Below are 15,562 nucleotides of genomic sequence, written 5' to 3'. Positions count from 1 at the left end.
CATCCCCAGTTCCTCCCTTACCCCCATGTCCTGTACTCCCGGATCCCCCATCCCCAGTTCCTCATGGCATCCTCGGCTCCCTGCTCCCCTCATTCCCGATGCTCCCGGGCCCCCCACGCCCGTTTCTCCCGGTTTCCTGGGCTACCCCGTGCCCCAGTGCCCCCTGTCCCCGGACGAGTCCCCCGTGCCCGGCCGGTGCCAGGTGTTGCCCGGTTCCCCGCTCCTCCTCCTCTCCGCCCCGTGCCGTCCCTCCTCCCCCGGGAAAGCGAAAGCGCGGCGGGCGGAAGCCGAGCCCTCCCCGCCGGGCCGGGCCGGGGCCGCACCGGGACCACCATGGCTTCCATCGGCAACTTCTTGCGACGGAGCCTGCGGCGCGCCGGCCGCCGAGGTGAGGGGCGGAGGGGCTGCGGGAGGGGCCGGTGCCGGTGTCGGAGTCAGTGTCAGTTTCGGTGCTCGGACAGGTCCATCCCCGGTGCCGCGGCTGCGGGAGCCGACGGCTGCCGGCGGAGCGGGGCCGTTCCCGGGCAGCGCAGCCCGGGGAGCGGCTCGGTGCCTGCAGCCCTGCCCGTTCGCACCCACCCCGCGGAGCCCAGCTCGGGCCGGCTGCCCCGGGGCTCTCCGCATCTCCTGCTCCCTTCTCGGGTGTTCGGCCCATCCCGGGAGCTACGCTCCCTCTCCCGGGAGCCCACCCCTGCCCAAGGGAGCCCACCCCAGCCGAGCCCCCACATCCCCGCTGGACATCGCAGGGCATGCCGGCGCCTGGCATCTGGGACACCCGTGAGGGTATCCATGGGGGGACCCACGAGGAGACGGTGCCCTCAGGACAGGTGGGTGTTGCAGAGCCTTCGGAAGGCGCTGCAGAAATTGGTCCTTTGGGATTTGTGATCTTTTCCGAGATACTGAAAGGATCATCAGAGTTTTCTGGCTGCCGTGTGTCAAGGCAGAAAAAGCAGGTTGTAGCAATCGATGGACTGGGGGGGCTTACTGCGCTCCCCTCCCCGTCTGTTTTGTGCTGGCTCCGGCTCCGCATGAGCTCCATGTTGCCCGAGGTTTGATAAAGGCAAAGCCATTTCCTCTCCGCTGGGGCAGGTGGGCGGCACGGGAAGCCGAGCTCCCCCGCAAACCAGGTCGGGAAACCTTGTCACAGCAGAGGTCGGGAGTTTTCCAGGAAGAAAGAAACCGGTTGTGCCACAGGCAGAGTGGAGCTGAGCACAGCCCTCGGCGATAAGAAAAGCCCGCGGCAGCCTTTGCCCTCTCCGTGCCCGGTGGATGGAAGGGTGAAGATCCACGTCACCCGTAGCCACTTTCCATCCGGGAGTTGCGAGATGCCCCTGGCCACCCGCCTCCTTCCCTGCCTCGCAGGGGATGATCCCACCCACTGCGGGGGGGCTGGGGGTGCTCCCCGAGTGTTCCTGACACGGGCTATGGAGAGTCATTGGCTCTCTCCCAGGAGACGAGGCACTGTGAGCCCTGCTGGTTTGGGGCAGCGCAGGGATCTCTGGCGCCACATTCAGCCTGCCTGACAGTTCACTCCATACATCCCTGGAGCTCATCTTCCAGCCCTGGGATGGGAGTTGTGGTCTTGGAGGGATTTAGGCTCTGCCAGTGAGGGCTTTGCAGCCAGACTGGCACTACTGAGGGATCCACACTTCCACGTGTGAGAGGCAGAGCTGTAGCCTGGCAAGGCCAGGCTCTCCAGAGCAGCAGGTTTTGCTTGTTTGCTTGTGAACCCCATGGACAAAATGCAAATGCAGTCCTTGCTGAAGAGCAGATCTGTTCTCTGAAATGCATAATGGGACTGGATAGGCAGGATTTGACTGCACTTTCATCTTGCCCTGGTGATGGGAAAACAGGCAATGCCAGCGCCCAGCGTGGATGGGGGACACCAGCAGCCCTCCCGTGACACAGCCTTCTTCCCTGGGGTCCCCCCAACAACAACCCCCTGCCTGGGTCAGAGGTGGGAGCAGACCAAAGCTGGTGCTGGAGCATCCCAAGGAAGAGCAGGAGAAGCAATGCACATCTTGTCACCTTTTTCCTGGCCTGGAGCACCTCACTGGGCAGGTCCAGGATGATCCCCAATGAGGATAAGCCAGAGGTATCCTCAGCCAGGTCTCATCCTTCACCTGCCACAAAGGGTCCTCTTTGGGATGAATTTTGCCTTGCCAAAGAGGAAGGACTTTGTATGTGGAGGTGGGGCAGCCCCAGGGTGCACAAAGGGGTGGCTTTGAGCATCCCCCCACTCCAAGCTGGCAAAGGAATTTCTGGTCCCTGGGAAGGAACATTCTGTGATGGGACCATGAGTGTCACCTCCTCCTATGAGCCTTCTGTTCCCTTCAGCTCCCAGTGACCTGGAATAAAGGCTGGAGAGGTGTTCCCAGACTAAAGGAGGTAGCTCTGGAGCTGGAGGGACATGTGGGCAGGGTGTCCTGCTTCTGGAGGAGGATGCCATACATGGAGAAGGATAATGGGAATAGCTGATCACAGCCATGCCTTGCCCCAACCAGCCACAACTAGAAGAGCCCAGGGACAAACTCTGGGGTCTGGGGACAAACTGCAAGAGCCAGTAGTCTCATCCAGCCACATATTTGTTTTCCTTGCTATTCCTAAAAGAGCAGCTCTACTTTTCTGCCCCAGCTCCCCACCATAATCAGAGATGGGACAGTTTCTGAATCAAGAACAAGGTATAAAGGGATGCAGAAATGGCCTCTGGGAAAGGGAAGAGCTGAGGCATGGCCTGGCTGCAGTCTCTGTCCAGCATTTAACTCCTTTCCAGCCCTTGGGTCTCACTGTCCCACTGTGGTCATCCCAGGGCCCTTGGAGATGCTGGATGGGGCTCTTTTCCCTCCTGTTCCTGGTTGTTTAGGGTGTGACTGCTGATGCTTACCAGCTGCCCTCCCCAACCAGCCCAACAAGAACTGGGGTGTAATCTCCAGGAACTGCTTTGCTTTGGTTTAGGGAAAACCCTCTAGTAGCTCATTTGCAATCAGCAGTTCCCAGGACACCTGGCAGGGAGAGGTTGGGATTCATCTGACTGGAGCTTTAGGAGGTGCTCAAACAAGATCTGGGCTGGTTTGTTGCTGTTTACTTCTCCTAAGAGAATACAATTAACTGCTATAAACACATTCACACACCTCTCTGCAGATGTTTAATGCAGAGCCCATCTGCTCTCCACATTCCATGTGTCCACTTTGCTTGGGGTATCCTTCTGCCCTTGCTGGGCTGGGGCAAAGGAAGGCTGGGGGTGTCAGGGCACCAGGACCTGGTTCCCTTCAGCCAGTTCAGATGTAACTCTGCAACTCCTCCCTTGCCCTCAGTCCTTTCATTGCACTCTGATCAGATTTTTTTGGGATCTTTTTGGCTTCAGAAGGAAAAGATGGGGCCTCTGCTGCAGAAAACACCCCCCCACGGGTACCACAGGGGAAGCAGGGAGAGCGGAGCTCTGTCTTCTACTCTGCTGGACAGTTCTTCTTTGAATACCTGGTGGTGGTGTCACTGAAGAAGATGCCAGATGGACATTATGAACCCAAGATAACCTACCAATTCCCAAAGGTATTTAGTCCTGTGTTTCTGATAAGATTAGTTTTCCACATTTAGAGGAGAAAGGGATGTTGTTCCTTCCCCATCATCAAAGCTACGGAGGGAGAAAGGTGCCCCATGCTCTTGAGTCACAGTCCCAGACCCCAGGGCTTTGCCTGCCCTGGGTTGGGGTTGCTGGGACCATCTGTCCCTCCCCATGATCCCAGCCCAGGGCCACAAACCCCAGGAGGAAACCCCAGGAGGAAACTCCAGGGGCTCTCCCTGGCCTCCTGACCCAAAAAGGGAGACCACAGTGGGGAAATCACATCTCAGGGAGGTGGCACAGGAAGAGATCACAGTTTGCAGAGGGTCCCTCTGCTTTGCTTCACTGTTCATGGGGTGAAAGTCAAAATTTGGATTTTTGGGAGGTGCTTGTCCAGACATGTGCAGGCTCCTTCTGCATCATGCAGAGCCAGGGGTTGCTTTGGGACAGGCTTCATTCCACTGAATCCCACCCCATTCCTGGTGATGATGGGGACCCTCCATCTCCCTGACTCTTGGCATCACTTCCATCCAGCGTGAGAACTTGCTGAAGGGCCAGAAGGAGGAGGAGGAACGTCTCCTTCAAGCCATCCCCCTCTTCTGCTTCCCTGACGGCAACAACTGGGCACCTATCACTGAGTTCACCAGGTATCTGCCCCACTGCAGGGCTGGGGTCCCCGCTCCTGTTGGACTCCTGAGGGCTGGAAGGACCAGCCCAGCCCAGCCCAGTCCATCCCAGCTCATCCCAACCCCACGTTTTCTCTCCTTGCAGCGAAACCTTTTCTTTTGTCCTGACAAATGTGGATGGCAGCAGGAAGATTGGCTACTGCAGGCGGCTGCTGGTGAGCCCTCCCCACCCCAGAGCCATCGGGGGTGTCACCCCCTCCCCACGGTGGGACACGTCACCTCCTGCCAGGCCCAGAGCTCAGCTCTTGGGGGCGTGCCTCAGAAAGCCACAATGAGGACGAGCAGCAAGAGGGTACCCAAAGGGGGTTTTTAAAGCTCTCTGCTGAGGCATAACTCAGATGCTGGATGGAGGAAACGAGGAAACAATGAGTGTTCACAAAGTCTGTGGATGTGGCACTTGGGGATACGGTTTAGGGGTGAATGTGGTGGTGCTGGGCTACTTTTGGACTCGGAGATCTTGGAGGGCTTTTCCAAACTTAACAGTTCTGTGATTCCCCACTGGCTTCCACAGCTTTCCTGGCTCCTTTCCCATGTCTGCAGTAGTCAGGATGGCGGCAAATTCCACTTGGGATCAGGATGGGAATGTCAGTGCAGCCACCCAGGTACCAAGGAGCTATGAGCCCTCAGCCCCATTCTCCAAAAACTGCATCTGAGCAGTGGCTGTTTCTCAGCTCATGGGTTTGACCAGCTCAGGGGATCTGAGATGCAATGGTCTTCCCTGGCTGCTGCTTTAAACAGGGACATAAATCCAGGAGGATATCCCTGTGCCACAGCCTGGGCAACAGCTGGATCCACCACCCCTTCACCCTGGTGAACCTTCCCATTTTGTCATCCAGGGATGGACTCAGGCTGCTGGAACTGGATGTCTGGAGGGCTGAAAAGAGCAAACAGACCCAGGATAGTCCAGTTGGAAAGGGGAAAAAAAAAGCCAGAACTCATCCCGATGGCCCCTGTTGTAGCTGGAGGCAGGATTAACCCCAAGGATGGTGGGGCAGGGTGTCTTGGAGAATGTGTGCCTGGGTGAGAGGAGAGTTTGCAAATATGCCAAAGGACTTTGCACCAAAATAATTAACAGCTTAGGTGCCCAAATCACCTTCTCTAGGCACTCTCTACTTTTCCAACATCAGCTGCATCATTGGCCTTGGCTCTAGCTTTGAAAATCTCCCAGTGAGTGACTGGGAATTTGAGGGGAGTAAGTGAGGATCCCTATGGAGAGTGTGGGGCTGGTGCAGGGGGCTGGGAGATGCTCAAATCCTTTTCCCACACTCTTCCAGCCGTCTGGGCGTGGTGTCCGACTCCCTGAGGTTTTCTGCATCATCAGCTGCCTGGGCTGCTTTGGGCTCTTCTCCAAGGTAGGGACATGGTGGCTCTGGCCCAGTGGTGGCCCTGGCAACGGCTCCTTCATCTGCTGGGGATTCCCAACTCTTATCTTTCTCACCCAGATCCTGGACGAGGTGGAGAAGAGGCGCCAGATCTCCATGGCAGTGATCTACCCCTTCATGCAGGGCCTTCGGGAATCACCCTTCCCAGCTCCAGGGAAAACTGTCACCATCAAAAGCTTCATCCCTGAGTCGGGCACAGAGGTTGGTGGAGGACCCGGGGGCACCTCCTGGTCTACATCTGGGAGCATCCTCCACCCCTGCAGCACCCAGGGATGCTGACCATAGCAGGGCAGGGTGGGTCAGGCTGCCAGGGGCCTCATTGCTTGGGAATATGGGTGTTATCTCTCTCCTGATCCAGGAGGAGAGCAGTGAGGATGAGGATGGAGCCCATCGCCAGGGGATGCTGCTCCATTTTTGAAACCTCTGCAGCTCCTCCAGCCTGAAGCTGGAACTGGCTGCACAAAAACCTCTCCATACTGTGTTGGGACTTGCCTTGCCCTGATGCCAGAGCAGGATGCTGTGCCAGGGGCTGGAAGTAGGATGTTGTGCCAGGGGCTGGGAACTGCTCCTGAGCCAGTGTCTGCTCCTCTGGCAGGCTGGGGAGCACAGTGGTGCAAGGGCTGTCATGGGCTGCAAATTTCTTCCCAAAAGTGGTGGTCAGGCACTGGCAGTGCCTGTCCAGCACAGTGGTGGAATCACCATCCCTAGAAGTGTTCAAAACACACATGAATGTGGCACTTGGGGACGGGGGTTTGTGGTGAACATGGAGTTCATGATCTTAGAGGGCTTTTCCAACCCTGATGATTTCATGATTATACTCTTCTCCATACCACTGTACTCAACTCCCAGTCTTATTCCTGCCTGGTTTAGCCCCCCAGGCAGGTGCAGGTGTGTGACAAGCCCAGTCTTTTCATGTAGAGAAAAGATCTGATCTAGGCATGGATGAGATGATCTCATTGCGCCCACACGCAGCCCAGACTTGCACGGGCATAGCTTTTTAATTTGCTTTTTCTTTCACTTGTGGTAAAGCCAAGCTGGAAAAATAGGTAAGATCCACTCTGGCACTGGGAAAAATATCCTCAATGCTGAGCATCCCATGGATGTGCCAGGGAGGGCCTGAAAGCAGGATCCCTGCTCTCTAGAGCAATTTAGCAGCTGGTGATCTAAGCAATTTCTTAATCCAGGGAGCTTGTGCAAGACTTTGCAGGTTGCTCAATGCTCTGTCCCAGGGCCATGGTTGGAAGCACAGCCTGGGCTGCCAGAGGGAGGAGGAATGAGGATGTTCTTCGAAAGAGCTGCACTCTGGGGCTCTGGGCAGGGTCTGGAGCCAGGAGATCACTGAGACCAGGAAAGGAGGGGAAATAAATCCTGGGTACTGAATGGGCTGAGGTGGAGATGGGGCAGGATTTGTGCTGGAAAGGGGCTATGGAGCCCAGCCAAGCCTGATGCTGCTGGCTGGGAAAATGCTGCTTTGGTGGAAAAGCATGTGGAGAAGGGGATTTTCTTCCTCAAGGATGGGGGGAAGGGCCAGGACTGTGTCATGAACTGCCTGGTCCTGTTAACCCTTCAGTACTTGCCATGGGGATTGATGGAATTGGGAGACTTATGGGCAAATGCAGCTGAGTAGCCAGCCCTCCTGTCTGTTAGATCCCTCACTTTTGGGGCATCTTAGCCAGGAATTGCCAGGCTGACCCTGCCAGAGAGACATGACAGGAAGGTTTTCTGGCATTTGTAGGAGTCATGCCCTCCCCACTCCTCCCTTTCCTGGCAGCTCACAGCTGACCTCTCAGACACTGAGATGGGACATGTCCCTGCCACCCCCTGCCAGGGACTTGGGAGCACTGGAGAAAAGAGGCATTTGGGTTAAAAATCCAGTGCCCAAATAAAGAGCCCCACAGTGCACATCACTGATGGCTTCCCTGAGCTCTCAGCACTGCACAGGGTGAATCTCCGGGCAGGATGAAATGGGGTTTGTCCCTTGTATGTGGACACAGTACAGATGCTGCAAACACTGGGTCATTAATTGCTTCCAAATCACCTTCTCAGGAAGCCAGGGCAGGACAGGGGGAGTGTTGCCCCTCCTAAGCTGGGGTTCTGTGGCTCTTTCTTGGCAGCTCATCGAGCTCACACGGCCTGTGGATGCCCACCTGGAGCACGTGGAGTTCCAGGCTCTGCTCCAGCGACTGAGCCCTCACCTCATCCTGCACATCTTCGCCTCTGCCATGTTGGAGCGACGGCTCATTTTCCTGGCTGAGGAGCTGAGGTGAGTCCTGATCTCTTTATTATAAAAACGCCTGTAAAAAATGCCCTTGAAGTGGCACAGGACACAGCAGAGCTTGAGGTGGGGTGTTCCCTCCTCCCCGCTGTGATATCACCGCTGGCTGCCTGTCCCACAGTGTCCTGTCTCAGTGCATCCACGCCGTGGCTGCTCTCCTGTACCCCTTCACCTGGGCTCACACCTACATCCCTGTGGTCCCCGAGTGCCTGCTGGACACTGTGTGCTGCCCCACACCCTTCATGGTTGGCATCCAGATGCGGCACCTGGAGCGGGTCCTGGAGCAGCCAATGGAGGAGGTATTTCATCCGGAGGGGAGGGCAGCTGGATGGAGCCATCAGTGAATCTGTGTCCCCAGGTTTGGCTTGGCCCTGGGGCCAGAGGCTCGGATTGTGCCCTTTTCCCACCCAAGGAGGCTGGGAATTAGGGTGTCCTCCATGTCCCCTCCTGTTGGCACCTGGGGTGTTACCTCCACATTCCCCTGGGAGCTGCCCTGCCCCTGTGCTCCAGGAGCTGCTGTTGGGGTCATCTCAGTCTCAAAGCAGAGGAAAGCTGTGTTGGGACAAGCCACCAAACCTGCAGCAAAAATTGTCCTTGTGGGAAATGCCCTGGTCCCCCTGCCCAGGTCTCTCCTGCAGAGAGGGGCTGATCCCTCTCCTGCTACCCTCATGGGCTGGTGACACACCAGTCCCATCCCAAAATGGGTGGGAGGAAGCCCAGGTGCCTTGGCAGGGCTAAACCTGCTCACTCCCTGCTCTCTTTCAGGCTCTGATAGTTGATCTCTGTGAAGGGAAGATCATCCGGGCGGTAGGTCCTCTCTGTGTGGATGTGGGGTTGGGGGTGGCCTGGATAACCCCAGGAAGGGCCTTTTCTCCTTTGGTGTCAGCTACCTGGCAGCTTCCACATTTTTAAATGGCTTCAAACTGCCAGAGGGCAGGGTTAGATGGGATTTTGTGGAGGAATTCTTCCCTGTGAGGGTGGTGAAGCCCTCGCCCAGATTGCCCACAGAAGCTGTGGCTGGCCCTGGATCCCTGAAAGTGTCCAAGGCTAAGCTGGATAGAGCTTGGAGCAGTGTAGTCTAGTGGAAAATGTCCCTGCCCATGGCAGGGTGTGGAATGGGATGAGCTTTAAGGTTTCTTCTAACCCAAACCCATCTGGGATTTTGTGGTTCTATGATTTTGGTGGCAGAGCCATCCTCAGTGGCACCCTCCTAGGGGGAACATCCCATGTGGGGATGTCTACAGCCACTGCTCCTGGCTTTTGAGCAGGTCCATGCACTGGATATCCCACACTCACATCTCTGCAGGACATTGTGATGATGATTAATTAATGAGCTTTGAAAGCCCCACTGATGGGCTGCACCAAGCCATGGCCCCCTGAGCTGGATTCTGTCCAGTGCTTCACAGCCCCGTTGCCTTCCAGGTGGGGGATGAGGAGGAGATACTGCCTGGAAAGCTGCAGAATGAGATGCTGATATCTCTGAACAGGCACAACAACAACAACAACGTGCACAGTAAGGATGTCTGTTATGGTAAAAGAGCCCTGATCTGCCCTCTGCACAGCTAGAGACTTCAGCCAAGGGATTTTCCTAAAGTCACCTGGTCTGGGATGTTTCTCCCTGTTTGCAGGGGTAATCCCCTGGGTTTTCCTCTGTCCTTTGAAACATGAGAGCAGGAACAGATAATTCTGATGGAAAAATGGATTTTTACTAATATTTAGAACATTAAGATGCTGCCACCAGAAAGCAACACCCTGGAAAGCCAGGGTTCCCTCAGCAAAATTAGTCTGATCCTTGATTAGTGGCAGAGGAAGGCTCTGAGCAAGTAACTCCTTGGGGTGCACACACAGACCAGGTTAAAATAAGCCCATCCTATCTGTGTTCAGAGGTCTCATGCCCACCTCTCGTGCTCCATGTCCCCTTCCAGCCTCGGAGCAGGTGAACGCCCTGGTGTCAGAAGCCTTCGTGCACTTCTTCGTGCGGCTGGTGGGGCACTACGGCTCCCACATCAAGTGGGGCAGGAGCGGCTCCGGCAGCTTCCAGGAGCGAGCCTTCTGCAAGGCCATCGCCTCCAAGAGCTGCCGCCGACTCGTGAAAAAGTTTGTGAAGACAAACATGTTTTCCCTATTTATTGAGGAGGCGGAGAAGAGCAGGATCCCACAGGAAGGTAATGGTCCCATTTCTTGTCCCCTCCCCTGTCGGGTGGGCTCTGTGGAACCCTGAGCTGGTTGGTTTAGGGGCAGAGATGCCTCGTTCCTGTGAGGGATGGGATGCAGCCCGAGCTGAGGGTGCTCAGGGCACTGAGCAGATCCTGTTTGCTCTCAATGGCCTCATTTCTCCATACCTGTCAAAAAAAAAATCCTCATTTGTGACTCCCCATCCCTGGAAGTGTCTAAGCCCACTTTGGATGGGGCTTGGAGCAAACTGATCTAGTGGAAGGTGTCTCTGCCCAGGGCAGAGTTTGGAACTGGATCAGCTTTAAGGTCTGTTCCAACTCAAACCAGCATGGGATTCTGGACTCTGTGATTCATTTTAGATCTTGTCACTCGCCTGGAGCTGGGGCTGGCTCACTGGGAGCTCTGTGTAGAGGCAAACAAGCGGCAGCAGCACAAACATTTGGCTTGGGCACAGCAGCAACTGCTAGAGCCTGACTCAGCTCAGCCCCTAACTCCCTGGCAGCAGAGCTGGTCCTTTCCTCTTCCTGGGGATTTGCAGGGCTGAGCCTTCTCCCAGCCTGGGACACAGACAAATGGGCAGTGGAGGTGGAGAAAACCACCCAAAAACTGTATTTCTGGATGGAGACATCCTGGGCTGGGATCTGCCACCCCACCTGGGCCACTCCTGCTGGCACTGCCTCAGGTGCTGCTTCTCTGCCCTTTTATGTGAGACCTTATAGGGCAAATGTGGGGAGAAAGAGAGGGATGACACAATCCCTGTTTTTTTATTGTATTCCCAGTCTACATCACCATTCTTGCGTTTTGCTGGGTCTACTGCTTTCCCCCTTCCTTGCTGGTGGGAAACACAAAACTGAACAGGAGTGAGCACATGGGTTAAAACCTCTGGCTAAGCCAGCATAATAAAGCCTATTTTGGGTGAGAGAAATGTAACCACCCCCATTTCATAGACTTATAGAATCCCAAAATTCCAAAAAATTGGGTTGGAGGGACCTTTAAAGAGCATCTCCTTCCACCTCCTGCTATGGGGCAGGGACACCTTCCACAATCCCAGGTTGCTCCAAGCCCCATCCAACCTGCCTTGGACACTTCATTTCCATATTTCCCCTGTGTCCTCTTTGGGTGCAGGTGTCCATAACCCAGGACGGTTTGGGACACAAACACTTCCCAGGATTCAGGCTGGGCAGCCCTGTATCCCCCATTCCAAACACCAGCACCTCACCCATGACCTTTTTTCCTCCACAGCATATTTCCAGCAGAAGATAATAGAGTACCATGAACAGAAGAAGCACAGAAGGGACTCCTGAAGTCCAGCGTGGGAGAAGGGGAGCAGGACTGGGATTGACACATCCCTGCCAGCAGCACCATACTGGACTCTGTTCCTGCCCACCTGGGACTCCTGAGCTGCCTGGGCAGCACTGAGCAGCCTTTCTTTCTCAGGGCATCATTGCACTGGAAAACTCTTTGCACAGAACTAGCACCAGGCTGGGATTTCTTTCCTGATCGTGGTCGCTCCAGGGACAGACTGTGACTCCCAGTGCTTGGCCCTGCACAGTTTTTGTCCCTCCAACACCTCACACAGAGGGAGGGCAGCCAGAGCTGGCTGCAGGACAACAGGGGATTAGAGTAATTATTAGAAGGGAGAAAAAAAAAAGGGATGAGTAGGAAATAGTGTTACTTCTCATTAAAACAAACCAGGGGTTTGCAAATAAGGAACATCCCATTGCACAGTTCCTGAGGTTTTGTTATTAACAACTGGTTTATATTGTTTACTAAGCCATTGTTGAACACCAGCAGGAGCAGGTGGGGGGGCGTTGTTAGTGGTTTCCTCTCTCACAGCTGCTGCATCACTGGTGCCACATAGAGCCAAGTTTGGCTTTCCAAGGCAACAAAAATACTCATTTCCAGCAGGTTAGTTATTTGTGCTGGAGCAAGCTGTGAAGGCCACATGGCTGTGGGGTGTCAAGGGGAAACAGCCGATCAACAGCTTTAGGGAGGGAGGAAGGATTTGTTCCATCCCAGAGTAAAACGTGTCACCATCCTCCTTGGGTCTGGTCTTGGTGCCAACTTCTCTTAAAACCTCGTAATTCCTCTCTGAAATGTGAGGCCAGCAGCAGGTTAAAGCTAAATGACAGTTCTCCTTTCTGAATACACTCACCCAGGAAATAAATATTGCAGCAGGGAGGCTGGGCTGGGGCTGCAGATCTGACTGGTCCCATCCACAGAAACCCAACCCAGGTACTTCTCCCAGCAAAGGCTGGAAATGAAGGCAGAGTTTCATTCTTCTCCTCTCTGGGATGTTACAGCCAGGCTGTCACATCACTTGGTACCCACCAGGCATCAAAATATCCTGGAATCATGGAATCTCAGACTGTTTTGGGATGGAAGGGGTGTTTATGATCACCCAGTCCCACCCCCTGCCATGGCAGAGACACCTTCCGCACTTTCCACTAGCCCAGGTTGCTCCAAGCCCTGTCCAGCCTGGCCTTGGACACTTCCAGGGATCCAGGGGCAGCCACAGCTGCTTTGGGCACCCTGTGCCAGGGCCTGCCCACCCTCACAGGGAATAATTTCTCCCCAGTATCCCATCTAACCCTGCCCTCTGCCTCTGCCCTTGTCCTGTCACTCCAGGCCCTTGTCCACAGTCTCTCTCTGTCCTTCTTGTGGTTCCCTCAGGTACTGAAAACACACAATTAGGTCACCTCAAGGGTTCTCTTCTCCAGACTGAACACCACCAATTCTCAGCCTCTCCTCACAGAGAGCTGCTTCATCCCTCTGACCACCTTGATACCTCCTCCCCTGGTTCCAAATCCAGTTTAACACAACTTCTGCAGTGCTACTGGAAGCCCCAGTGGGGGATTTTGTACAAGAACTGAAATCCACCAGGCTGCCAGCTGGCTTTTACTCTCAGGGCTGGGCAACATCCACCCAAATAAGAGAGATAAAGGATATTTATGTTTGAACCCTTTGTCCAGTCACAAATGTAACAGAAACATGGCTGAACATAGGACACAAACAGCAGTGAAAATCTCCAGCCCCGCTGAAAGAAAATTGTCAATTTTTTGTTCAGCCTCCTCATGTGTTTGGAGGGAGAACAGGAATTATTTGTTAGGAAAAAGGGGGATTTTTGGCACTGAGGGTTTCTTCTCTGGCTCCACAAGTTCCCCCCCACGAGTAGAGAGAGTACAGGGTTAACTACAGGAAATTAAAGGCTAGTGGTATTTTTCTGGGGGAGGGTTATCATATTTATTTTTCGAAGTTCAACTGACAGCAGGAAATGGTGTGGAAAATCAAGGGCACATATCATAAAGAATCCCTTTGGAAACAGCCACTTGCCTACCCTTCTGCTTGTTCATTATGTTGTGAGGAGATGCCAAACCTTTTGGTTGTGAAGCCAAACACCATCTCATTGAGAAATTGGGAAGTGGTCGTCATTCTGGGAGTAGTTCTTTTGGAAACAATTACAAAGCACCCGAGGGACTGGACTATGTGATTGCTTAATTCCTCCTGGAGAAAAAACTGACAGAAAGTTATTCCTCAACTGCTGAAAAGAGATACACAAAAACGCATTCTTAAATCAAAAAATATATAAATTTTCAAATGCAATCAGTGCTCCAGCTGCTAGGCTAGGGTGAACTTCAGCTTCAGAAGGGCAGGAGCTGCCTTAGAATGATCAAGCCCCAGAATGGTTTGAGTTGGAAGGGATGTTAATGATCACCCAGTCCCACCCCCTGCCATGGCAGGGACAACTTCCACCATCCCAGCTGCTCCAAGCCCCATCCAACCTGGCCTTGGACACTGCCAGGGATCCGAGGGCAGCCACAGCTTCCCTGGGCAACCTGTGCTAGGGCCTGCCCACCCTCACAGAGAGGAGTTTCGTCCTAACATGCCATCTAAAAATCTCCTATTTTAGTTTAAATCCATCCCTCCTTGTTATATCACTGTTTCCTTGTGTAAAAAGTCAGTCTCCTTTTTTTATAGGTATTTGTTGAGTTCTGGCTTTAATACCCTCCCTTTAATGCCCAAAGGGTGGACAGACTGTTTGTTGGGGACACACTGGGAAGGCTCAGCTAGGGCTGCTGGGAGCAGGGACACTGGGGCTGGGTCACATTGCAGCACATCAGCATAACCCACAGTGTATTTTTAAATCCTTCTTCCTGCTTGAGATTTGCCCAACACTTGATCCAAGCCTACAACAGTAAATAAAACAGCGCCAAGAAATGTTTCCCTGAATTGGAAAGAGCTCATCTATTCTGCTAAATTGTTAACATAGTTCCCAGCAGAGCACTGGCCAACTCACACCATCCAAATAACTCGGGGCCCAGCCAGCAGGCAGCTCAGCCCCTGCTGCTGATTTGGGACTCAGTCCCTGCTATGCAGCTGCTCTGGGGAAGATAATTTCATGCTCTGGCATGTGTCACCCTCTGCCAGTGGCCTCAGTGCCAGCAAACAGTCCTGGGAAGGTTCACCCTGCTAGAGCCAGCACAGGGGCGACAGCCCAGTGCTTCCCACTGCTCCAGGGCAGGAACAGCCCCTGCTCCCACCTCACTCCCAGCCCACCTGGCCATAACCTCTGAACTGCTGTAGTCCTCACCCTCTGGAAATGATTAAACTCCGCTGCAGCTCCATTCTACACTCACAGCTAGGTCACAGCAGCACTGGAGGTACCTGGGGCAAGCTGGGTAGGATGGGAAGAGGAAAATAGTGCCTTGAAACAAAGCTGATGCTTTGATGACACAGAAAGGGGCCCTGAGGTTGTCCTGACCTGCCCCTTTCCTGTGTTAAACCCCTTATCAGAGCAAGAGAACTCCTTCAGCAGTTCTTAAAGAGCCAACACAACACTGAGTGGAAATTTCCAGCTTCTCTTTATAAACTGAGAGGAAAACCTGCAGAGCAGAACTGTATTGTTTTAGCAGGGCGTGTTCTCATCCCCAGGTGCTGCTGCAGAAGTTCTCCCTCCTGTCTTCTTGACACAACAGAAAGTGAAAGGGCCTCATCATGAGATCAGGCTGAGCCCACAACTCCCCTGTTCTCATTCTAAACCCCACACACATGTTTAAGGTAATACATGGCCACAAACAAGGCAGGTGGAAAGGTCATTATTCCATTATCTGTCACCATACCCAGAGCCATAGCAGCACTCTAGAGGGCTTGGATTGCTAGCAGTGACTGTTCCCTGATAACACTGAAACTACCTCAGCAGAGAAATGGAATTATTTCTTGGCTGGAGGCATCCAAACTTCCCGGGAGTGAAAAGTTCAGAAAAAAAAAGTGTCCTATTGCATTTCCTGAACAGCAACAGGCTTTAGCTTTGCACATGGAAGTCAGGTCCTGCACAGCCCTTTAAAGGCTTTTGTTCTTCTCCAGTCTCAAGTATTAGTAACAAATTATTTGGAGTGGCTGAATCTTAAATCCCTGAGGACAGAGCAGGAATCTCCTTGTTTACATGGGCAAGTGGGCACGGAGGTGTTTGGTCAAAGGTTGGACT

At 53.9% G+C, this 15,562-nt stretch overlaps 1 protein-coding gene across 1 annotated transcript; it reads left to right on the top strand.

The window, feature by feature from the left end:
• Positions 1-265: 265 nt before the first annotated feature.
• On the top strand, positions 266-14,299 carry DENND2D (DENN domain containing 2D). The gene is made up of 12 exons (XM_064398963.1): positions 266-388; positions 3,365-3,549; positions 4,094-4,206; positions 4,331-4,400; positions 5,520-5,597; positions 5,688-5,828; positions 7,742-7,890; positions 8,024-8,201; positions 8,668-8,709; positions 9,325-9,415; positions 9,828-10,067; positions 11,320-14,299. The coding sequence occupies exons 1-12, from the start codon at positions 334-336 to the stop codon at positions 11,379-11,381; spliced, it is 1,404 nt and encodes a 467-aa protein (XP_064255033.1). The 5' UTR covers positions 266-333; the 3' UTR covers positions 11,382-14,299.
• The last annotated feature ends 1,263 nt before the right edge of the window (positions 14,300-15,562 follow it).

Source organism: Passer domesticus, chromosome 25 (assembly GCF_036417665.1).
Source record: "Passer domesticus isolate bPasDom1 chromosome 25, bPasDom1.hap1, whole genome shotgun sequence".
In the NCBI taxonomy this organism is placed as follows: domain Eukaryota; kingdom Metazoa; phylum Chordata; class Aves; order Passeriformes; family Passeridae; genus Passer; species Passer domesticus.
The sequence above is the reverse complement of the archived record's forward strand: the minus strand, read 5'-3'. Positions and strand labels throughout refer to the sequence as shown.

Coding starts and splice junctions, on each gene's coding strand:
- DENND2D (XM_064398963.1), top strand. CDS start 334: ATGGCTTCCATCGGCAACTTCTTGCGACGGAGCCTGCGGCGCGCCGGC. Junction 4,401..5,519: donor GCTACTGCAGGCGGCTGCTG/GTGAGCCCTCCC, acceptor ACACTCTTCCAG/CCGTCTGGGCGTGGTGTCCG. Junction 8,710..9,324: donor AAGGGAAGATCATCCGGGCG/GTAGGTCCTCTC, acceptor GTTGCCTTCCAG/GTGGGGGATGAGGAGGAGAT.